General features: G+C 41.3%; 2 protein-coding genes across 4 annotated transcripts in view; both read right to left on the bottom strand.

Annotated features, from left to right (window-relative positions):
* Positions 1-41: 41 nt before the first annotated feature.
* Positions 42-14,639, bottom strand: brd8b (bromodomain containing 8b). 3 transcript variants are annotated; one of them, XM_015040471.1, is made up of 19 exons: positions 14,536-14,639; positions 13,777-13,873; positions 13,210-13,279; positions 13,048-13,097; positions 12,824-12,946; positions 12,593-12,673; positions 11,718-11,782; positions 10,535-10,701; positions 10,257-10,448; positions 9,944-10,037; positions 8,445-8,587; positions 7,045-7,480; positions 6,913-6,950; positions 6,635-6,831; positions 5,690-5,782; positions 5,467-5,535; positions 5,077-5,362; positions 3,047-3,091; positions 42-1,146 (listed from the first exon to the last, which is right to left on the bottom strand). In XM_015040471.1, the coding sequence occupies exons 1-19, from the start codon at positions 14,552-14,554 to the stop codon at positions 1,087-1,089; spliced, it is 2,325 nt and encodes a 774-aa protein (XP_014895957.1). In that variant the 5' UTR covers positions 14,555-14,639; the 3' UTR covers positions 42-1,086. The 3 variants fall into 3 exon arrangements, with proteins under 3 accessions (XP_014895957.1, XP_014895958.1, XP_014895956.1); XM_015040472.1 differs by lacking the exon at positions 3,047-3,091; XM_015040470.1 differs by lacking the exon at positions 42-1,146 and having other exon boundaries at positions 2,574-3,091.
* A 2,735-nt stretch (positions 14,640-17,374) lies between these two features.
* Positions 17,375-24,417, bottom strand: part of gpc4 (glypican 4) — a 42,323-nt gene continuing 35,280 nt past the window's right edge. Inside the window, exons 3-9 of the mRNA XM_015040469.1 lie at positions 21,543-21,940; positions 21,042-21,207; positions 19,588-19,718; positions 19,359-19,505; positions 19,155-19,279; positions 18,589-18,761; positions 17,375-18,133 (exon numbers count right to left, since the gene is read on the bottom strand). Of these exons, the coding sequence (XP_014895955.1) occupies positions 17,922-18,133; positions 18,589-18,761; positions 19,155-19,279; positions 19,359-19,505; positions 19,588-19,718; positions 21,042-21,207; positions 21,543-21,940 (1,352 nt within the window). The 3' untranslated portion in view covers positions 17,375-17,921. The remainder of the gene's footprint in view (positions 18,134-18,588; positions 18,762-19,154; positions 19,280-19,358; positions 19,506-19,587; positions 19,719-21,041; positions 21,208-21,542; positions 21,941-24,417) is intronic.

Below are 24,417 nucleotides of genomic sequence, written 5' to 3'. Positions count from 1 at the left end.
AAACAAAATCTACAATAAAAAAAGCAAACCACTTTGCCCTGTTTTACATTTAAATCAAATCTTTTATTTAACAAATGTACACCAAAAAACATACATACCCTCACTATATGATCCTTCTCAGGTACAAAACTTGACTTTGTACTAACACAACACCAGCATGTTCTTATGCCATTTACAGAGCACTCACACACACACAGGCTACTTTCTAAGTGATGATCAGGGATGAGTAGTTTCAGCAATAACAAATTTTGCCCACCTTGTTTCATAAAATGAGCAGATACTTGTTTTAGCAAAATCCTCAGGTCATTAGGTTTAAATTTGTCAGCAGGAGGAAGTGAGGTCAAAGGAGGATCCTGTAGAGACCGTTTTCATAGCCGACTTCTAAAGATGAAATCAAATCCTGTTGGCAAGGACTAACTGCAGGTCTGAACTTAATAGTTTAATGAGTTTTAATCCGAAGTGGGACTTTGTGACTGAAGTGTTGTCTTTGACTTAAATCATGCTTTGGAAAAAGATCTGCAGAAATTTAAAGGTATACGCATCTTCAGTACCCTAAAACATGCTGATGTATGCCGTGGCCTAAAGATCGGAGGCATTGATAAAGAGGAAAAAAAGAAATGCCCAGTGGATTATAGTTCAACATGGCCCAGACTGATTGATTAATTGGTCCTGTGTGGCATTGGTCCAACATGCAGAGCTAATAAAACTGGTATTAAATCCTAAGAACATCACGTTCGACGTTGCTGCCATCCAGTGTCCTTACATCCACCTTTCAGAGGACACAGTTAGGTGCAGGACAGACTCAGACAGACTGTACTAACATACAAAATGTTGAGTGGGATCCAATCTAGCAGGCAGGACTCAACCTGCCGTTGATTGTTGATCCCAGACAAGCAGCTGCTGGTGAAAATGTTCTCGTTAGAAAGTTTTCATTCAGTTTCATCAAACGGAAATGACTACTCGGGAGCCTCTCCAGATACGTGACGCTACGCACTGGGGTGCAATTTGAAGGAGCTGCGCACTAGCCTCATCAGACACAACCAGGCCACAGAGACATCAGCCATTTCCAGAAAAGCATCCTAGAAGCTACTTCTTCATTTTGAGGTCAGCTTCCATGGCGCTACGGCGACCCCTGGTGCCTCCATCCTGCAATGGGAGAGACAGAAAGGGAATCATTTTGTCAAGGCGCGAAAGTCAAAGGATAGGAGACCTCGTTACGTGATCAAGATCCGCACAAAAACACGGCATGGTCCAACCTCGGAGGGCTTCCTCCCCACACGACGGACAAAACGGAAGAAAAATAAGGATGGCTGAAAAAGGGAAGATTTAAAAAAATAGATACAAAGAAGAAAAGAAATTAGAGCATGCAGAGAAAGAGACTGAGAAACGCATGTGAAAAAAACAGAAAAACAGGAAAGCAGCGTGGACTGGGAGCTTGTACGATGAGAGGGTACAGGGAAGTTTGAGTGTGCGATAAAAGAGTGTGCAAACAGAAGCTAGAGTGTATGAGGGTGTCTGGAGATGATGGCTGGTTTATGAGCCTCAGTGTTTGGAGCTGCAACAGCCAACATATTGCGTGACTGTTTCCCCATCAACCAAAACAAAAGGCAAAGACATGCTGAACAAAAACCAGAAAACTGCAGAATCTTACAGCTACCCGTACCGTGTTGGTCCCATCACATTAAATCCCAATAAAACGTTTTTTATCAAAAGCGGACAAAACGTGAAAGATTCAGGCACCGTATTCAGGATGCAAGTTCTCGATTAACGAGTTAATATAACGATTCATTGATACACGTCCATTTTCTCTTGCATCAAAATGGTTGACCGTCTTTCCATAACAAGAAGGGTTAATTTGTTATATTATGCTGAACATATAAAAAAATACATTTTGTGTAAGCCGAATTTATTATTGATCTCAAATAAAATTTGTGGTTTTCTTTCTCATTAAAGTTGGACATATTTATAAAATAAAACCAAACAGAACTGCTTAGTTTGCTGAATAGAAACGTAAAAGATGAAAATATGTGAAACATTTAATTCCCTAGTAATAGAGATATTCACACAGAAGTACTTTGTGTGCTTGTTTTTGAAGGAATGCTAAAACTTGTCTCGATGACTTTAATTAACTCACAACAGCCCTCAAAAATAAATTTTGTTTATTGAAGTTATGTTTTTTAATTTTATTCTCCATCCTGTTATATTTTCTCTGCATTATACCCTCCGCCTTCGTAACACACATCAGTAATTTTTTAATAAGATAACGCTGCTCCATCATGTAGCACGGCTAAATGAGCGCTTAAGGAGCACGGACAGTGTTTATATTTCAAAACAGAACTGCATAAAGTCCATTTCACCTCCCACTCTGGACTCTGGACCGTTTCTCTGATATCCTGACTACCAGGAACAAAATATTGTCCAATCACCATTTTTTTTAAAATGCCACAGTCTTTGTAAAGTAATAAAAGGTTTTATGCACTTTATTTTCTCTCCCCATAAAATGTGTTTTACTGATGAACGCCATATTTATGAATTAGAAAAAGGTACGTACAAAAGTCCCACCCTTTCACATGTGGTATCATTGAAAAGCCCTAAATGTCCTCTGTAGATACCAAAAGGAATTAATTTAGTAGATGCAGGGGGTGAGAGATATTCAAGTTTAGAAATGTCCTCTACAGAGGACAAAAATGAACTACTGGTAGTCAGGACTATTTAGAACTGGCGGAGCCATAACGTAAGGATGGACAGCTGCGCCCTCTGCTGGTTGGTGGGCAAACTACAACACTAAGATTAGATTCTAAGCGGACGTAATTTAGTTATTGACTGGAACTAATTTTAATCTAGCAAACCACATTAATCGTCAATTAATCGTAAATCAAATAATTGTTTGCATCCCTACACTGTCTGTATAAAACTTGTTGTTTTCTGTATCTGTTTAGTGTTTGATGCCAGTGAAGAAGAAAAGTGTCACATATGGACGGAGTGAGTGATGTTTGCGCTGAGACCTGGTTCTGGTGAGATCTGAGGGAAGAACCCGAATACTTACAAAGAGAGAGAGAAGGAAAGCAGGAGAGGCCATTGGGACACTGTCCTGTAGGAGGACAAACATCGGAGTGAAAAAGAGAAAGCAAAGACACACAGGCGTGAGAAAGCAAGTTTCATTGGAGTCCCAGTCAGACGAGACGCCGAGAGGGGGGAGGGGGGGACTGGACCCCATCAGGTAGGAAGCACAGAAACACAGACATCCACAAAACATCAGGATGACATATCAACACTAACAAGTTCAGATTTGATATTACAAGACTGAGATCCACAGAAAAGAAGAGACAAGCAGGTGAATACGGAAATCCCCGTCACGACTCCCATCGACTTATACAGATTTTTTTATTATAAGATCCTCGTTGAGGCGACCCGACAGACTCCCACGACTAGCTCCAGTAACGCAGGGCAACGTGCATAACTACATGGAGAAAGTCCTGCTTTAAATGATCTGCGGACACACAAGCATGCAGGCGGAGACAGAAACGGTTGCAGCCAAACATGCAGGACACACATCAACTGGGATGTCGACAACAATCGTTCCAACGAGGCAGCGGACAACAAGCAGAGCAAACAAACCAACACATATGTGACAAAGTCAGCAAGGTCAACTTTGACGTGCATGTGGAAGCAAAAACGATGGATTCCTGCCAAACTTTTACTGACTTCTAGGTCTGAATGAGAGGCGAACAAAAAACAAAGAACCCAGTGGCGGTTTATGGTGACATGGCTTTCTGCCCAGGGCGGCACAACCCAATAAATAGAAACAACCACCAAAAATGAAGGAGTTTGCTATTAGTTAAGGTTTTAAGTTGTTCTTTGATGTGCAGCTCATGGTCTACATTTAGTGGTCATCTTTAGGAGGTTTGTCCACATGAAAGAACCGCCCCTGGGTATTAAAATAAACATCATGATGGTGATGGAAGAAATAAAGGTCTGACATCAAAGTTAAACTATGTTCAATAAAAACAACTTTACATTATTATTGCACAAACATAAATCAACATAAAAATCTGTCTTCGCTGAGCTTGCTGCCCCTCCCTCTCGGTCAGGATTTCTCTCGTACGTCCAGGTTGCATCACAAGGACTTACCCCAGAAACTGATGACATTTATTTAAACTGAATCTGTCTCATGAAAGAAAATAAAAAATATATATATCTGTTGGTCCACAAAAGTAACAAGAAGTAATTTAGCCAATAGTTGTTAAATTTTCTATAACTGATTTAATTTTTTTTTCTATTAAATGGAAAAATATCATTAAAGCGTTGAGTTTATTGCTCATATTATTACACTTTAAAAGAAGTATGAACCCAGGCTTTTCCACCTGCCAGCCAAAGTAAAAGAACTAAGCTTAAAATACAAAACAAATAGGGCTGAAAAGATTAATCGTATTAATCTTGATTAATCGAGATTAATAGATTACTGGAATGATTATCAACTAATTCAATAATCGATTTATTGCAAGCTGGAGTATACAGATCCTAAACAGGCTATTTGCTGAAAAAAAAAAAAAACTCCAACGTTTTCAGAGCAGTAATTAATCTGAAACTGTACAAAAACTATATACATTATGCATTTAAGATAAAAAGAAACCTTTGTCTAAATATTTTGTTAGTCAAAACTCCTTGTGTGGCGATTTTAGCTTCACGTCATCCAGATTTACTAAAAGTTGCATTTTAGGCTAGATAATGTTTATTTTCTTATTCAAAAAAGGAATTGAACTATTAGCTTATTTGCTTCCTTTATTGTATCTCTAATGTATAAAAAGATAGTTAAAAAAAAATCTGCAAAATGTGCCATTTTTTTCATCCAATTAATTGTCAAAACAATCGATTAATCAATAAATAAAACAATCATTAGCTACATCTCTATGGTTCATCAAACCACAGTAAACTTTTTGATGCGTCCTCCAGTTTTACTGTCTCTGGGAGCCGAGTAATTACGTTTCTGGAGAGGTTTTCACCTACAAACACGGTTTATAACTTCAAACGCTTTGACACATAACTTCCTCCTCCTCTTCCTGCCGCTAAACCCACCTTCTCGGCCGGCTCCCCTGGTTTGCGGTTGCCCTCCCTGCCGCGGAGGCTCTTGGCGGAGATGGCGCTCTCCGAGGTTTGCATGATGAGCTGGGTGGCCAGGAACTGCTGGACGTGCTCCAGGACGTCGCGCTGCATCTCCAGCGCCATGTGGTACACGTCGTGGTCCGACGAGTTGTACATGATGGCGTTCTGGAACATCAGCATGATGTCTCGCTGGAACTCGGCGGTGGTGCGGATCACGCCGGACTCGATGTTCTTCTTTATGGCCGACAGGTCCATGGGTCTGCGTGAGATTTATTTAGATGTAAGAAACGGTAGGAACGGCTGCATTTGTTTATCGTACGTTCGCTGAAAAGTAGATCTTTAGTGGGTTTTGTGTTTTCTGACCTGTGCACTATGCTGTGGTAACCCGGGGCGATGTCATCTGACACGGGCTGCAAGAAGACACTGGCGTACCTGCAGCCAACATTACATCTGCTTTAGTACTAAAGTAAAATCAATTTTACGATTGACAATTAAGACAAAAACAAAGAAAACACTCATGCTAAATGTGGGTAATAGGGAAGTGCTGGAAGTGTATTTAGTGACTATGGTTGAAAACAAGCATCACCTGTGATTGGCTGCTGCTCTCCACACCAACATGATGGCTTTCTTCCAGATTTTCTGAGCCTGGACGGCCTCTTGGTCTTCACCACATGTGGAGCTGATGAACGAGAACGAGAGAGAGAAAGAGAGAGAGAGAGAGAAGATTTAATTTTGGGAAAATCTGGATTTTTTCCCCCCACCAATCAACTCCTTGGATTTCCAAGGTTCAGAGTGATGTCAGCACAACGGAGCCGCCGTCTTGTGAGACAAGAGTGTTTTACTCCAACACATAAAATTAAGAACATTGAGCAACTTGTGAAGTTATACTTTGGTATAAGTTTTACGGATGATAATTGATAGAAATAGTTATTTGAATATTGTATTTTTAAGCTGTAGTCGTCCAGCTCTACACAGCAGTAATTGGAAATATGACGTGGAACACCAGCTGCGTTACCATTGGTCATGTCAAGTAAATGCCAATTTACTTGACATTTCAAAAATAAATTTGCTTAATAGAAACTCTCCAATTTTGTCGTTTTTCCAATAAAATGTTTTTGCACCAGGATTTCGACCAAATTGAAATTGGTTTATTTTGCAAAACTGCATTAGAAACATCAGGCATGTGATCAAAAACCGGATGTTATTATTGGCACAAACCATGAAGAAGACGACAGGAAAATGAAATATCATATGAACAAACGTATTCACCTGTGATTTTAGCTGTTTACTATTTAATGGGAAATCTGCAATGGCGAAATGGTGTTTTTTCAACACTAGCCGAATATCGACAAAGTTTTTTGAATATCTGTAATGAAAACGCAGTTATGGAAAGGTGCCAAAAGCATTTAAAACAACGAGCTTGTTGTGATTTAGATTTTATAAATTAGTGCAACTTTTCTTGTGTAATCTGTCCGATTAGAGTTTTTAATGTTTTGTTTTTGCTCGGCATGTCGGCTGACCGTGCACCTACAGCTGGGAGGAGGAGGCTGGGCTGCTGGCCAGGGAATCCACGGTGTAGCGCTGGGACGTCGGCCCGTAGCCGTCTTCGCTCTCGCTGGCGGCCCGCTCCACCTCGGACAGGTACGGACCTTCGCCCTCCCCGCAGTCCTCCTTCAGCTCCATCCCGTCGTCCGGGTCGCCCTCGCTCCCTCCCTCCTCTTCCTTCACCTCCAGAGAAAAACAAACGGAGTCGAGTTTTCCATCTAAATAAAAGCCGTCGGTGCATGCTGGCATGTTGATGTGGGTTACCTTGGACTCTTTCCCAGACACGGAGCTGTCTTCTGAGTCTGCAGAAGGAAAAGAAGTTTAAAAAAAGTCAGTCAAAGGACAAACAAACATGAGCTTTATTTGCGAGTGTAAAGATCCAGGCGTGTTCCCCACCGAGGCAGGGAGGGTTGGGCTCCGGCTGACTCCAGTCCTCTCCTTCAGTCTTCACAGTAGCTTCGGCGGCCTCCTTCGTGCCGGCCACTGCCTCCTCTGTGACTTCACTTCCTGCCGTGCCGTCGTCAGATGCCAGCGAAGAGTTGATGTCGCTTCCTGCCGCCTCGGCTCCCTCGCCGCTTCCCTTGAACTGTTCTTCCCTTTTGATGTTGGGCTGGCTCTGCGTCTCCGGGGCGCCGGAAGATGGAGCTAGTGCAGCCGAGGCGTCCTGGTTCTCCTGAACCGGGGCGGCGTGCTGGACCGGAGGCTCCGACGGCTTCAGGTCCTGGGTCTCCCATGGCCCAGGCAGGGTGTGGCCTTCTGAGACGGCTTCCTCGCACAGAGACAGAGCTGCTTCCACAGCGGCGGCGTCTAAAGCCTCCACCGAGTCGTCCACCTACGATAACCGACAGAGAAAAAGAAAAATTATTTCTTTTAAGGATTTTTTTTTTTGGCTTTAGTTTCCTTCAATTTGCTAGTGAATCAACAAGAAAGGAGCTATGAACGAGAATTTTCTAGAAAAAAAATAAAAGAGAATTTTTTTTTTATTGGAAATTTTTGACTTTTGGGGTACAAAAATTTACATGTTTTTCCTAGAAAATTTCTGATATTAAAAAAATTCTGTTTTTTTTTTCTCACAAATTTCTGACTTTTAGACCTCATAAGGTTTCAAGATTTCTCTAGAATATTTCTAAGATTAATTTCAAAATTTTAATTTTTTCATTTTGCATCCCTCACCAGACTCTGTTTGGACCTGCTACGTCCAAAAAGTCCATTTCTCTTTTCTGTTCTGATACGGCCGCCATCTTTGTTTTTCTTACAACTAGCCCCGCTTTAGAATGACCTGCGTCGCCCTCTGCTGTATGCAGGCCAAACTACAACCCTAAAAGATTTCATGGACTTAATTTGTTAATCGATTAGAACCAATTTCTACCTAATAAACCAATAACCGAATATGAATTGTAACTCGATTTTTTTTGCATCCCTAGTACACATACTTTTGGAAGGGACTCTGTGATCATATTGTCTTCTCCCCCATGAGAAAAGTTTGAGAACGTATGACTTTCATAAAGTTTTTTGGGCATGATTTATCTTTTACGTCGTTTTAGTTTTTTCAAACCTAATGACTCAACCAGAGCTAATATGTTACACATTACTGTTTTACTGTTTGGATTGCTTGTTTCTTTTTTTGTTATTTTTTTACCGTTCTACTGAGAACGTGGTCAAACAGGGTCAAACAGCCACGTCGTGTAAACAAGAAATGATGAAACTCCAACAAACCTAAATCCCTCAAACCCATTCCGTTGCCATTGTAAAACTGTCTTGGTCTCGAAAGCATTTATTCTGTGAGAGACAGAGACCTTCTCTTCAATGATGGCGATGATGTCTCCCACCGTCTCCAGGTCCAGCTCGTCCCCCATGTATGACACAGCTACCAGATCCTCTTCTGCCAGCCCCGTCTCCTCGCTGAGCTCTGCCTTCACCGCCGCGTCTGCATCGCCTTCTGCAAACAAACGTTAAAGTATCAACAAATGCAAATACGCTTACACTTTATTCAATTCACTCTGATTACCTAGCAGGTCAAACTAGACCCACTCAAGCTGCTTTGTTATTCTTATCCTAAAATCACAAATGAAAACAGCCAAATCCAAACTACAAGAAGGGTTTGATAGATGATAGTATCAAACTATAATCTATCAACAATAATCATGCTATGAAATAAGCAAAGCAGGAAGTATTCACTTGATTTATGAAGTACCTTGAAGGATTAGTTCAAGAGTTTTGAAGTGAGGTTAAATTACTGGACTCAGTAGAAAGAGTTCACCTCTCCCAGCATTACACAGCTACAGACTCTTAACTTCAGAGTGGTTTATGTCAACACTATTTTATAAACCTTTAAATTCTCAACATGTTTACATAAGGTGATTATTTACTCAAAAACTGATATTTATTTACACAGGAAATGAAAGCTGGAGGTTGCGCGTCACCGATGATCTTCCTGTGTGAAACATGACCTGAGAACAAGCATGTGACTCATTTCTGATCAGAGTAAGAAAATAAAACAGCATCTCACTTAAATCACTAGAATATTTTGTATTATACAGCAAATTTGATTAATCAATTTGATCAATTAAGCAATTTTTTTGTTTTTGAAAATGTAATTTTTGGAAAATAAGGATTTTTTTTTCTCACCGATGCACTTCCTGTGTTTCCAGAGTGACGTTAACCCACCAAAGAACGACCATCTTGCTTGACAAACGTGTTTTACAGCTTCTATTAATTTTGACTTTGAATTCAGATCAACTCCCAAAAGTAATTACTGTAATAAAAGCCAGTTTTTAAAGATATTTTCTGAGAAAAGTGAGGACATTTTTTTTGTGCGACTAAAATCGGAAAAAAAAAAAGTTTTGTTTTAAAAAATGTAAAATGTTATTTTAAAACCACATCTCTCTGCCCTACTTGAAACATTTTATATGCAAGCGTTTCAAGCAGGAAAACCACTGGTGATGCACCAGTGACCTCTAACCTCCATCTCCAGTGTAAATAATTATCAGCTCATAATTAAAAAAAACATGAACTGAATGCTAACATGACTATGGTTTTAAGGATTCATAAAACATGACATTTTTGGCATTGGAGTTGCTAAATAATCTTTGGTCTTCTGGGACTGGCTGTTAGCTTCATAGTAGATTATCTTAGAAGTGATTTTTTAACTATTTATGTATTCATTATGCTTCTTAAAGTGGGACCAGAGTTTGAATTTTGTACTGTTTTGTACCATATGAGCTGGTATGACAATACAGTTCCTTGATTCCTCACTGGGCTAAAAATGCCTCTGCATCCATTTGATTCTGCTTACCGGTGAAGACTTCATGACCGGGGACTAAAACAGCAGCTGCAGCTGCCGTCTGCACACCGTTGGTTAAACTCGTCGTCGTTTCTCCTTCAGATACCTGATGCCGAAAAATACATCAAATACACCAGGCTAAATATAGAAACAAACACAAATCCTGACATTTACACACCTTTCCTTCCAAAAGTTGTTGAAATAATTTCATTCAGACTAATTAATATAAGTCAAAACTGTCAAACAACTAATCCACAATGTGCCAATTCAGATCAGATTAATCGCTAGCATGTTTCGTGATTGTTGTTGTTTTGTTGGCACTCACAAGGCGTGGGCTGGCTGAGATGAGGTTTCCTTTCTTTAGCAGCTCTGATAACAGAGGCGACGGTGGCGGCGTGGCTTTCTGCGTCGGGAGTCTCTTCTGAGGAGAGTCCTCCGCCAGAGAAGCCAGGCCTCCGTCTTTTGGTCCCGACACGGGAGGCTCAGCGGCCGGCAGGAACACGCCCACACCCTGAGCCTGACGGAGACGGGCGGAGGGAGTCACTCGTCTTTGTCGAGTCTCTTGCAAATTTACACCTGACGCCCGGCTGAATGGTTTCCTACCGCTGAGTGGACGGCGGTGTCCTCCGAGGGGACGCCTTCGGTGTCCATGGGTGGCGTGGGGACCGCGGAGTCCGCCTGAGCGTCGTGGGTGGAGGGGCTGGCCCCGAGGGGAGAGCGGACCGTCACGCTGGGGAGGCGCTTCGGCGTGTTCTTCATCGCCTGACGCGCTGTGTGACACACACGGGCAGAAAGGAGCGACTTCAGATCTATCCATGAGGAATTCAACAAGCTGCTACATTAATAATCAGTCATGGATCATTAATAAATATTTTTCACACAGACTAAAGGAGACATGAAGCAATACATCCCGGTACAATGAAATGATTAATCGTATTAATCGTGATGAATTGATTATTGGAATAATCGTCAGCTAAATTAGTAATCAATTAATTGTTAACAGAAGTTCACACATTCAACCAAAGTCCTTTTGCTGACGGAAAAACACACTCAGAGCAGCAATTAATCCAAAACTCTAAAAAAAATAAAATAAAAAAAAAGCACACAATTTGCATTTAAGATAAAAAAAAAAAAAGGTCTGTAAACATGATGAACCTAAAACTCCTTAATGGCCTAATTTTAGCTTCACCTGGTTAAAATACTGCATTTTAAAAAAAAGATCCAAATTTGTTTATTAAACGTTTTGTTTTTAATTAGTATAAAATTATTACTGACAGTTTTCTTGCAAAGGAAAATGTTCAGTATAACAAAGCTCCTGTTCTTTTTTGCAACCAAACTTTTATAAGCAGTAGAAACGCGTCCATTCAAACACTTTCACTGAGAAGTCGACTTTGCTGCACCCAAAAATCAGCTTTTAATTCATTTATTAAACTCGGCTAAATACTAGTAAGCATTTTGAAAGAAAGTGACCAAAATCCTGTTTTTAATAACAAACATAAATAAATAAATTAATTAATTTTAAAAATCAGCCTGCTTCATTTGTTGATTTTATTTCATTATTTTCTTCTCGCCCCATGACTTCTTTCGACTTGACAATTTTGGTCCACGTGACAAAACATCTGGAGTATTTATATCCTTCCTCTGAGAATTCATTGTGTGACTTCAGGTTAATTTGCTGCGACACAAACCGAGCTGCAGCCGCGGCCTGCAGCTTCCCGTCTTAAATCCAGTGGAAGCAGCAGGAAGGCTGATCAGTCGGCGTTTACGGTCAACGCTCTGGACCTACCTTGGTACGCCATCTCTGTGGCTTTCCTCTTCTGCTCTGCCTCCTCCTCCTCCTGCTTCTTCTTTCTGGAGTTGAAAAACAAACACAAAGTTTAAAATGTGAGGCGTGCCAAAAGGAAATGAGGACGGCTAGCTTGTTTTAGAGATTGTGGTAACATCAGCCTTGCTTTAGAGCTGAGGGTGAGGACTTCTGCTGGAAAACGAACTGAAAATTCTGGAAAAGTTGAATTTAGGAGTAGAAGCGGTAGAGGTAGAGAAAAGTGACTTGCAAGTTAGTTTTTTGTCTTATTTCAAGTATTTAAGATATTTGCACTAGAAACCAGACCAAAGATACTTGGTAAGAGTTTGTGTTTTTGTAGTGAAACCCGATCCCCTTTAATTTCCATATAGAAGTTGTGCTCACTGTTGCTTTTCAGATATTTAAAGAAATTTTGGTAACACTTTATTTGAAGGGGGTTGAATAAGACTTTCATGACACTTTCATAAACATGACATAATATTTATGACTGTTGTCATAAAGCGTCATTCGGTAAATTATGACACTTTTAATACAAAGTTGACATTATTCAAAATGTCTTTGTTATGACAACTTGACATTAACCAAGAAATCATTACTGTTTAAACTTTACCTTTAATAACATAAAGTTAGCTAATTTTTAAAGTGCAATCAGTAATACTTTTATAACAAATTTATATCAGTAATGATTATAAAATATTATTGCACTTTGATTATTAATGATTATTAAAAATAAACATAAAACAAATAGGAAATTTGACTGCAACTCTTTGTAAATGGTGCTGCAAAAATCAGGAATTTTAGGCCACAGAAATCAGAAGAAAACAAGGCAGGAGGGGCTAAAGAAGGAAGAGCCTCACTGTGTGATTTCTGCCCACAGATCCTTGAGCTGGGAGTCCATGTGACCCGTCTGGATCAGCTCCACCTCCTTCTTCAACTTCCTGTCAGGACAAGGACAAAAAAGTACAGAGGAAATCATTTTAATGAGCCATCATGAGTTTCTATTACACTTAGTTTCGTTTATTGTAAAAAAGCAGTAACTTTGAATTAATGCACTAATCAGTACACTGTGTATCAGTATATACACCTACCTGTACTGCTCCTGCGTGTCTCTCTGTAGCCTTTTTAGCTCCTCGATTCTTTCAGTGGTCAGCCTGCGGACAATGACATCCTCAATGGTCTCCACCACCTCGCCCTTCTCCCCACGCTTACGCCTAGAACAAGACGAGAATGTGTTAGAGCAACTGTCGCTTTAAGCCAGAAAAGTTAGAAATCATATTCTGCAACGGTGAAGCCACCGGGCCGAAGGACTCACTTTGGAGCTTCCGTAGCTTCCAGCAGCTCGGAATATTGTGAGGCACAGTGCTGAGAAGCAAAACAGGAAATTAGCTAAGTTGGCTAAAAAGAATAAAATTCAACACGAGAGACTGGGAGATGAGAAGAGAGGGAGAAAGTAGAGGGTTATCGTCTCTCTCACCTTCTGAGAGAACCAGTCAGGAGGACGACCAGGCTCAGAGAAAGGCTTGATGGCTCTGCTCACAGACACCCTGGAAGACAAATAAGACAAAAATATAAGATAATGACACTTTATTCATCTCGAAAGAGTTTTGTCCCAGCACAGCACACAGTAGAAACAAAAAATAAGTACATAAATAAAATCTTAGAAATAAAAAAGAAAAATAATGACTACATTACCCAACAATGAGAACAATAAAACACTTATTTTTTAGCAATGAGAACACGGGCAGTAATATCAACTCAGATCATTTAAGTCCTCTTTGACTCTTAATATTGTAAAATAGCTTGTTGCATCCATGTGCTGACATTTTGGAGTGTTTATTTTCAAATTAATATAAGCAGGGAAACCTTGGTTAGGGATAATATCTGTGACACCTCAGTTTCCCACTATATCACCTGTTTTAATAGCCAGACAATTTGACTAAGCACCGTCTTGATGGACCTTGTCTCTCTCTTACATTTCTGATCATATATGGTTGATAAGGAAGAAATTTACTACAAGTGACAAATACTTTGATCGATTTACCAGTTTTGGTCTCCACTCCTCATCACAGATGACGCCAGGCACAGTTTCTCCCTGATGGACCAGGGCTCCGTGGGTCCCACATTCAGGATCTTGTGTTCTGAAGCAAATAAATACATAAATAAAAATTTAAATAATTAATTATAAAATTACAAACATCTAACATGTTTGTTCATTTCTGACAGGCATTGGTTCCTACCAGCTTGCATATCCATCATGTTTTATTTGTAAGTGCAGAACGAACTAAACCAGTAATAAAACTTGAATTTAGATTCTGATTAAAATTAAACTTCGTAAGGGTGTAAAACGGCTACTATTACTAGTAGTAACGGAAGCTGCCAATTTAATGAGAAAAACGCGAGGATAACCGCAGCATGTTTGACGTAAACAAGCAGAGCCAGCTTGCTACAGCTAGCCACAATACTCTAATTAGCCTGATATTGTATGCAGGACAATTAAAACTCCTAATTTAACTGAAACTTATATAAGACTTATCAACACAAAGCTGGCAGTATCTCGTATTATTTTACAAGCAAGATAAAACGGCACAGTAACGTCTAAATTTTAGCGTTAGCTTATCAATGTTTAGGGGGACACATTCATGAGGGACACACACATCTTCCCACATAGAGGCGATATTTGGGGCAGCGAGGCTGCTGTGTCTTTACAAGCTAGGTGAAAGAATCCCCCTTGCTTAGTTTGCCTTCGCTCATCCCTAAAAGTGTCAAATGACATTAAAAACTATATTATAATATTACTTACTGCCGATGCCGCTCGCCATTGTTTTTGCGACGAGACTCCTGGCACAACATCCGCCGGACAGATTAGGGTGATGCACACAACACGGCGCCGTCCTCTCGAGCCAGTCAGAGATAATACACTAAAAAAATGCCCTGAAGCAAAAATACGCATGGGGAGTGTCAAAAAGCTGTTTATGCCGTTTCAAATCATAATTAACAGAAAAAGGGCTTTCAAACATCCATCTGCGTGTAATCTATATAATGTGTTTCTATTTTGTTTTGTTTTGTAGTAAAGTTGCTGAAATAAATTGGGTTTTCAGTGATATTCTGATTTATTGAATGCGTTTGTACAATAAATACTGGAAGGTGGTCAGTGATATTGCTAATAATCCACAAGTCATCTAGACCAGTACAAGTAGTTTTTAATTTCTAATACATTAGTTAATATAAGCAGCACCATGAGATGTCATTTTACTGGGCATGGTAATTGCAGGAAAGACTGCAGATTAAATTTAAGAAGTCTATATTTTGCTTTGTTTAGGTTTAACATATTATAATCCACAAATAAAAATGCTTTTATTATAAATTTTTATCACTAAGCTTTCACTACCTGAATATTTCAATATTTGAACCTGGAGATGTGTATTTCTTCCTTTTCTATGCAAATCTGTAAGACATCCCAGAAGGCTATCAAAAGCCTGTACTCTACCACCTTAAAATTAAAATTCTGATAAACATTTTTGGCTACATCACATCCAATTTTTATTATTATTTTTTTTATGTCTGTTGTATATAAATTTAAAGCATTCCATCTCAAAGTTAATTTATTTTTAAATAATTGCAGTCATGTTTAAAGAATGTTGAAATGTCTGCAGATAGTCCCTGGTGCTATTAAAGTTTAAACTTTCACTTCTAAATGAGAATTGTGACGCTGTGGCCATTTCTCCCAAGATGCCTCCGTCGATGTGTCGCTTGCTCTACCTTGCGCCTCCGCTATGCCGCCATTAATTAAATCTTTTTTTTCTTTTTACCATTACTCCGGTACGGCATGACTATCGTCTTCCTTGTAGGCTGTTGCGTTTTACTTTTGAATTTTTAACAAACACGTTCTCGTATATCTTAGGTATATCGTGTACCTTCGCATAACGTAAATAATCATGGCCGCCAGTCCAGCCCTGCCACAATATACACGTCATGTGATTCAGAGCAGCAGAGAAAACTCAAAAAGAAAAAAAGAAAAAAAAGACAACTCACACTCACTTAAATATTGGCAGTCTTTATTTCCACAAGACTAAGAAATGTTTAATATACATTTTCTCTTACAATTTAACATCTATCTCATCTCGTTTTCTTCCATAACATTTATTTTTACTCTGACAAGTAAAAATCTGGTGTACTGTTAAGGCCTCTTTTAGAGACATCTAGAAACGGCTGCTCTCTATTTACACATCATTCATACTTTTCAGTCAGTCAGTCAGTCACCCTCTTCCTCAGAGAGCGAGTCCTTTCTCTTCTTGTGGGCCAGAGGCAAGCGGAAGGATTTCTAACACCTGTCCAAGTTCGACTTTTCTTTTGTCTTTTCTAATTCTTTCAGTCATGGGACTGACATTTCTCTGTGGATCGAATGAACATCCAGCAGCCGGACCGTTTCCTGCCAGCTGAAAAACAACAACAAAAAACGAAAAAAAGAAAAGGAAAAAAAAACTCCACTGCTGCCCTGGCCTGCAAAAACAAAAGACATTCACCATCGTCATCTGAAACATTTCCTCCGAATGTTTCTTTGACAACTTTGCTCTTCCTACGCGTGCACAAAACCCTCGCAGAAATGTTTGCGGAACATGAAAACATGGGAAATGTAATGGCAAATGAAGCTGAAGCGCAGCCTTGCTGTTTTTTTTCCGTATAAAGGCTCCGGTACTTTACAATACGTTGCATAGAGATTTCATCAAATCCTTCAAAAGCAAGATTGTTAAGTTGGAAAATGGTCTAATGTTTACGTTTTTCCTAAATAGCTTTCTGAGACCAGAAAAAAAACAAAACAATTTTTGCTAAATTGTTATTCAAACCCATGTAATCGACGTAGTAACTTGATTTAAAAATTATTTTTCAACCTATATTTTTTGCTCATCTGGTTTTGATTAATTTAATACTACATCATTCTTTTCCAATCCTGTTAAAATACAGACATAAGTTACTGTACAAAACGCTGGATTTTACGGTTGAAATGTAGAGGATAGGCCGCAAATTACAAAACATCTACATTCTTTGCTTTAAAAAAAAATAGAAGTAAGAAATGACAAAAAAAGTACCAAAAAAGTATGAAGACATCAACATTTTGTATGCGCTAATGATTTTTAAAGTAGGTAGATTAAACGGGTGAGTGAATGACGTGGGACGAATTCCGTAAAATCTACCACAGTACCAAATATATTCTTTCATACCAAATAAAAATAATAATTAAAAAAACCCTGTAATAAACTTTACAGATTTTTTTTTTTTTTGATCAAAATGCTCTCCGGTTGATCCTCAGAAATGCTCCGACTTCTCCCGACTTGGATAGTTGCAGAGCCGGACTGCCTTGTGATGAACTGAGCTAACTCAACCAGCGGGGGGGCGGCGTGACTCGCCACCTTCTTCTGGGCTGTCACCAGGGGAAACGGGACCGGCTCTCCCGGACTGACTCCGCATCACCGGCTTGCATTGAGAGTATTCATGAGGTATGAGATGAGCTGTGCAAGGTGTGGAACTAAAAAAACACAAACAAATCAAGCCAAAAAAAAAAAAAGAGGGAAGCTTTAGGGTGTTATGAAGCCGATAAGCTGATGTACAATAACAAACGAGCGCCGGGAGGAAGTTGAACACCTGTGTTGCAACATCTTCTTGTATTTCTGAGTGATGAGTGCTTGAGTAAAAAAAAAATCATGATTTGACAGGCTGATTATCCAGAATAATTCACAGTTTGCATGTTGTATGAATGATCCATGAGTGATGGGTAGCAGGAACATCATCAGAAATATGAAGATGCCTCAATACAGGCACTTCTTGTTCAACCAATCATTAACTGTTATTGATATCGCTGGGGAGAAAATAAAAAGACACTATTTGCTATATGTCTGTAACGCTGCAAGCAGAACCTAAAGGAAGTTTATGAAATTGCGAGGTGGGGGGGTAAAACAGGTGGATTTTTCAGACTAAAAATCCCCCTGCCATACACTGATGCACTTACAAACATACAAATAGTTAATAGTGAAGTTATTGTAATATCAAGAAGAGTCTCCCTCCCCCCTCCCTCATCCGCCCCAGTCTGAGGTCCTGAAGGCAAGTCTTTTTAAAGTCTCTCTGACAGGGTTCCCCTTCATTCTTGTAATCCTGGTCGATCTTCTCTTCCTCTCCCGTTCTGATGGTCTTTTATCTCCAGTGGGGGGCGAGCAGGGCCAGGGCCAGCCCCCAGAGCGCCAGCGCCAGGCTTCCCCGTGAGGACGCCGACGATGAGTCTTTTTGCACCGTATTGACCCTGGGCTTCTCCGGGTTCTGCGCGGTGGAGATGTAGATGTCGTCCTCGCCACACGACGGGGAGTCACAGCCGCTGCCGCTCTCGCCGTCTCCGCTAGTATAATCCACTGTTAAAGAAAAAAAAAAAAGGTTGGGTCAAGATGGTTCCTATTGGTCAAAATGTTCTGGAGTTTTCAGCTCAGTTTTAAAGTGGACCTGTGCGTTTAAGGTGGTTTAGAGTTTAAATATGGAAGAAAACAAAAACAGACCAACAAGAAGAGGGAGGATGGATGAATCTGAGCCTTCAGAGCCACATAAAGACGATTATGAAATCAGCCTTCGATCGCCTGAAGAACATTTCCCGGATTAAAGGACTAATGTCTCGATTTGACTACATAGTTTGTGAACAAACAGGGATGGAAAAATACATCTGAATATAAGAAAAGTTTATCATTCACATATTTTTCTCCTCTGAAAATAATTACACTCCCCACTCTCCCAGACTGCACAGGAAGAACAGACAAAGCTCTAGAGGAGACGATCGGTTACGGCACATATAGTGAAGGTGGCTTGGCACCCTCACCTGGTTCAAAAGTCACGTCGTTTCCACTGTGCGCCGCTTTCAGTCGGTTCGTCATGTCCTTTAAAACCGCAATCTGGGTGCGAATCACGATGTCTGGTTTGGTAATGTCCACCTCAACGTCAGGGTTCGAAACCTGATTGGCCAGCCCGTTGCCAATCACATCTGATTGGTATCTAAGGAGGGTAGAGGTGTGATTGTCAGAGTTACACAGCAGTTTCCTATTAAACGTAAATAAGAACAGGGTTTGTACACTTTTCCCATAGTAGAAGTCAAGCACTTTTCAAACTTTTCTTGCACCACACCATGGAGATAAAAACAACAGATTGGTCTGATTTAACTTCAGAAGGTGAGGAAAAGAAATATCTGACTTCAACAATAAAAACGTTTTCCAAATTTAGGCTTTTAATCAAATTGCACTTCATTACCAAACTACACAGTTTGAGTATTAAGCACTTTTAATTTATTCAGAAATTAAACACTTCCGAAACCTTGAAAACTCCCTCAGTGAAATTCAAGGATTTCTAGCACCGCACAAACCCAGTAAAAGTATTTATTTTTTCCCTTACCTGCTTTTGGCTGTACCGTTCCAGCACTCGTCGCCAGGTGCGGTCAGTTCCCCTGCACACACCGTCTCTGGCAACGTCGACCAGAACTTCTTTGCGTGTTTCAGCTTCTTCTTCACTTCTGTTGTCTGTGCAGCGCAAACGAAGCACATTTTAAGCAACAGTACAAATACAGAGCTGCGGCTCGTCGTCCAGTCGGTTCCTCACCAGCCGATCTAAACTGGTCCCGGCGGCGGTCGTCGGTCTCGCTTCTGGACTGTAGGGCCGGAAGCGGCCAGTGAAGCCCGTTTCCTTCCCTGACCGTTTGGAGCGGAAGGCCTTGTTGAGTTTTGGCGTCCCACATCCCTGGAAGACCTGTTCAGGGAGGAGAGAGGCTCAGTAAAACAGAACCTGCCGAGTTGGAGGTTCTGGACAAAACGGCGGCGCTGGAGCGGACCCTCTGCGAGACTTGCACGCTGTTCTCCTGCATGTTCATGATGGCCTCTGAGATCTTGACGTCGAGGGGGTCCATGACGGACTCAAAGTTGAAGGGCCCTTCGAGCCTGTCGGCCAGGCCCAGCATGGCATCTGGAAACCACAACGCAAGTACTCTCAGTCCACAGCTCAGCTTTCACAAGAAATCCACAAATTCAACAACAGATCCTGCTCTTTCATGAAAAACACATTAACGTGAAAGGAAAATGGCTGACAAAGTTCCTATACATTTAAAATATGTAATATTATTTATTAATTAGCAACTCAAATTTAAAACTTTTTAAGACCAATAGAAATGAAATATAAGACTTTTAATCAACAGAAATGTACAAGTAAAAAAAGGTATATTTTATATAATACTGCAAAGCTTTTCTGTCCAAAATACATGTTACTTTGGAACATTGTAACAACAGAAGTGAATCAGTGGCAAAAACAAAGATCATCCAGCCAACTGGCCTTACCAATGATGGATGCCAAAGCGCTAGCTAGCATGTGTACATTAACAGCTAATTAGCGGTAGCCTCAAGTCACAGAACTAAATAAAGATGTCTGTGTGCGACTCAAATGTTTGCCTGACAGAAAAGTCCCACGAGAAATATAAACTACATACAGTATGAGATTAGACAGTCTTCTCAAGACAAAATTTAAGATGCATTTAATTTTTTTTTGTTCCACATTTGTTATGCAACACTTCAAATTAAACTTCTGCTCCTCTTCCTTCCTGATCTTTCTGCCATTTCTTTGGTCTACGTGATGCTGTTTGTTCTCTAATATTATTCATTATATTCTGTTTAGTTGAATATTAAATGTACATCACACTCCAGATTTATTCTTTAAATAATTTCCTTGCACATTTTAGTCATGCCCTACTTGGTGTTGGTCTACAACATAAAACCCATTTAATTTTTTCAGGTGTAATTGGCCAAAAATGTGGAAAACGGGTGAACATAATTTTGCAAAGCAACTGTATAATCTTGCATGCCGTTACTAAAATCCGCCACTAGATGGCAGCAGCTCATAGATGAAATTAGAGGGCAGAAGCTGCAGCAGAAGAGGAGCAAACAGAAAGTGGAGCATAATAAACAGAGTGGAGAAGAGAGGAGATGTGCACCACCCTGAATGTAATGGACCAGATCTGAGTGTGTTTACACTAAACAATAACAGCTTTCATCCTGCAGCCAGTCACATGTGCACCCCTCCCTTTCCCTTTACATTACAGTAAATAAGCCACATGTTTGTGCAAGATGTCTAACAAAGAGGACCTTCAAACAAAACGATCCTGTTTAGGTTAAAGATTGTGACAGAAGATTCAATTTCTATCAATCTTTGGTGGAAAATGGGAATAAAAACAGAAACCATTACGGTTACATTACGGTTACAAGACTGGAATTATGGTCGTGTTGGAAGTCTTCTTACCAAGGAAGTTGTTCCACTCCGTGTCCAGGTCAGCCTGGTTAGCCAAACACCCCCGCATCACGTTCAGACAGTAATTCTGGCAGGGCTTCAGGGCCACTTGGCCGGAGCAGTAGGGACAGTACAACATCTTCGTGGCTGCTCGAACACAGCTGGGAGATGCGCTGACCTGGAGGAGGTGGGAGGCTGTTAGCAAGGCGGTTTTTCACCGAACCGCAGCGAGACAAACTCATCCAAGACGCATACTTGGACTGGGAAATGGCTTAAACATTTCATTTTATAAGGCTAGGTCCACCAAGCAGAATAATCTAATCATCAATGAATCACATGGAAAAACATGTCAAACCAGTACAGTGAAGAGGTTTGTGTTGAGACTGGCTGTCTATTGCAACCGCAGCTGGCGCAAACACAAAAGATATGAAGTCAGAGGCTCTAAAGGGAGGGGTCGGCCAACTTCTACTGCCTTTTTTAGTGAAGACAAAAAAAAAAGCTGCATTCGCTTACCGTGGACACCTTATTCACCACGTCTGGCATGAGGGAGAGGCCTCGCACGAAGGTGCGCGCGGCCACGAAGGCTCGCGTCATCTGGATCCGCATCTTGCGCGGGACGTCGCCGAAGGGCTGCAGCTGCTCTGTGTGCTGGCTCACGCACTCCATGTAGGCGTCGCTGAACTCGTACTGGACGTTGACCAGCCGGAACATCCTCTCCAGGAGGTCGGCCCAGAAGTCCGACAGCATGGATTCCAGGTTGACGGCGGAGCTGCCGGAGACGTAGTAGCGGGTCAGCGAGGTGAAGAAGTCCGTGAACAGTTGGGCGTTGTCCATGTACATCATCCCGTAGGTCCGCACAAACATGTTGTGCAGCGACGTTTGGGAGTTTTTCAGGAGCTCCTTAAAGAACTCTGTGGAGAGAAGAAGAACGCGACATGACGGAAGCAATCTGAGCATCGTTTCAGCTTGACGTGTTTTCACACCAGACAGTCCAGAAAAATGGTAGATGGCCGGTATAGTGTATAGTGCTTTTTAAGTCCAGAGGCAGGTTTAGTCTTTTGCCCAAAGACGCATCAAAACGGCAACCCATCGACTGTGGGACAAACTTATACCACCATTGCCACCAACGCTCTGGTAGACTCAGTTCAATTGGGGACCAAAACTGCAACATGTGTTACATTTTCAGCTGCTTTGATTCACTCTCACACTGCACTGTAAACAAAAACGGAGTAGCGTTGGATTTTTTGCGGCTGTTTTGTCTTTGGCAAAAGACCACAAGACATTTCTCCCATTAGAGCTGGACTCTCAGATTTGTTTTGATTGTATTTACCCAGAATGTCCTGCACTTTAGTTTGTTTCCTGCTTTTGGAGCGGTCTTCGGTCAGCTCGGCGTTCACTTCACCCGAACCGAGGTTTGTAGACCAGAATTCACGTTTCATGTTTTTGGTGCGCATCAGAGTTCACACCTCTTCAAACCAACCAGACTTTCTAGGCAAATGAGATTAGGCTTCGATTAAAGCGGACTAAAAAGAGAAGGTGTGAATGCACCCTTATGATCCCAATGAGGAAATCAATGGTTTAAAATGACAGATTCCTTCTTGAACATTGTTGTTAGAAAGCATTCTTTACAACACTCTTCAAAGATGATGGAAAAAGATACTCATACCTTTCAAATGTCCCTCAACACAAACTTCAAAGGATTTTATAGGGGTGACAGATCAACACAAAGCACAGCAGAATTGTAAAGTAAACAGAACTCCGTCACCAAATCTGTTACTCCTTACAACCTGGCCGGAGTTTATATCATTCAAAGCCTGACCGACGTTTTATTCACTTCACCGTTGCAGACTGTGCCCGACAGCAAAACAGTCCAAACACCAACAGCTCCGGCAACAAAACCTGATAGTTAAAAGGCATCTGGGCCGAAGGAGGGGGACGGGACGGTAAATGGTGGAGCTGCATCATGTCGGCCGCCGCGCCGCCTCTCCATTCAGCAGAGTTGTCTCTCCACATCAACGTGCGTAAACTGACCACCATCAATGGCATTTCTCTGTTGTCACATTCCATTCGCTTTCCCTTTCTGCCAACCTCTCTTGGACTGTCCTTCAGAAGCCTTTTCAATAGGATTACTGAATAATGCCACCCCCTCCTCTCGGTTCGCCTTTGCATAGATGGACCTGTCGCCTCCATCCCCCCCTCACCCCACACCCTGTCCACCTCCATCCAGTCCTGCATCTCCCTCCCTCTGCTGCTTTCACTTCATCAGTTCCTTCAGAGAGCTCTCTTCACTAGAGACAGCAAACAATGACCTACTTCATCCTGAGGAATGTCCATCACCCCCCACACCACCGCCACCCATAATCCAAGCCTCTTCTCCCATGGTCACCCCTCCTCCTCACCCCTTAACTTTCTTAATCTGAACAAAATGAGAATTCCTCAGAGTCCCTGAAAATGTTTCACCTTATGTTCCACACGCATGCAAGCAAACACTGCCCCCTCACCCCTCCACACACACACACACACAAACTGTTTTTTTTTTTCTAAAATCCACTCTCCTCCCCCTCCCACCCGCTTGCTGACCCTTGTGGATAAAACTCGTGTCCCACTGCAGTATCTCTGGGTGCCCACAGCGTGGCTTTGAAATGTAAAGTTCCCATGCTCTCACAGGGGGAGACACAAAACGCGCGCGCACACACACACACACACACACACACACACACCAAGTAGTGCTGTCACTTCCACTTCAGACTGACACATTAAGAAGAAAAAAAATGAGATAGACGAGGGGGTGAGGGCATCTTGGGGCGGGTTAAGTTGAGGGCTTTTTTTAACTCCAAATCCCCACTGTGTCGCCAAGGTTACCGGAAACACTGCAGCCCCTCCATTTACCTCCGCACCACCACCGCAGACCCTCTCCTCCAACACACACACACGTAGAGCCAGGGGAGAGGGCACCAAGTTCTACGCTCCACTGACAAAGATTAAAACTAAACGGTCCACCCCCATCACTGGAATGTCACAGTAGGCACAAGTTGAATGTCAGTGGAAAACACTGAGCTGGAAGATGATGCATCGCAGCGGTTTATGTCCTGGGTCCAAGGCATTTCCACTTGTTTGAACTTGGAACTTGGAACTTGTTTGAGAACGCAAGAGACCCACAGAAAAGTCTGAAGGAAGGGAGTGAAAGAAGGAAGGCAGGGAGAGAGGGACAATGAGGAAAGAAGGAAGAGTGACAAAAGAAGAAAGGAATAGCAAGGAAGGAATGAAAGAAGGAAAGAATGAACTGGAATTACCGAGAAGGAAGAAGTAGGAAGAAAAGAATGGTAGTAAAGTGAAAGACAGATATCACTTCTGACACAACTGACAGATATCTGAGGTTTAGTATTGG

This window comes from Poecilia latipinna, unplaced genomic scaffold (assembly GCF_001443285.1).
Source record: "Poecilia latipinna isolate Pla-1442-1.1 unplaced genomic scaffold, P_latipinna-1.0 Scaffold511, whole genome shotgun sequence".
NCBI lineage: Eukaryota > Metazoa > Chordata > Actinopteri > Cyprinodontiformes > Poeciliidae > Poecilia > Poecilia latipinna.
Note: the sequence above shows the minus strand (reverse complement) of the source record. Positions and strands in the feature narration are given on the sequence as shown.

Excerpts from the sequence above, each read along its gene's own strand:
- brd8b (XM_015040470.1), bottom strand. Across the intron at positions 13,280-13,776 it reads AGGAGTGGAGACCAAAACTG|GGTGTCTGTGAGCAGAGCCA; the intron begins GTAAATCGATCA and ends TTTGTCTTCCAG. Across the intron at positions 5,536-5,689 it reads AGAGCAGCAGCCAATCACAG|GTACGCCAGTGTCTTCTTGC; the intron begins GTGATGCTTGTT and ends TGTTGGCTGCAG.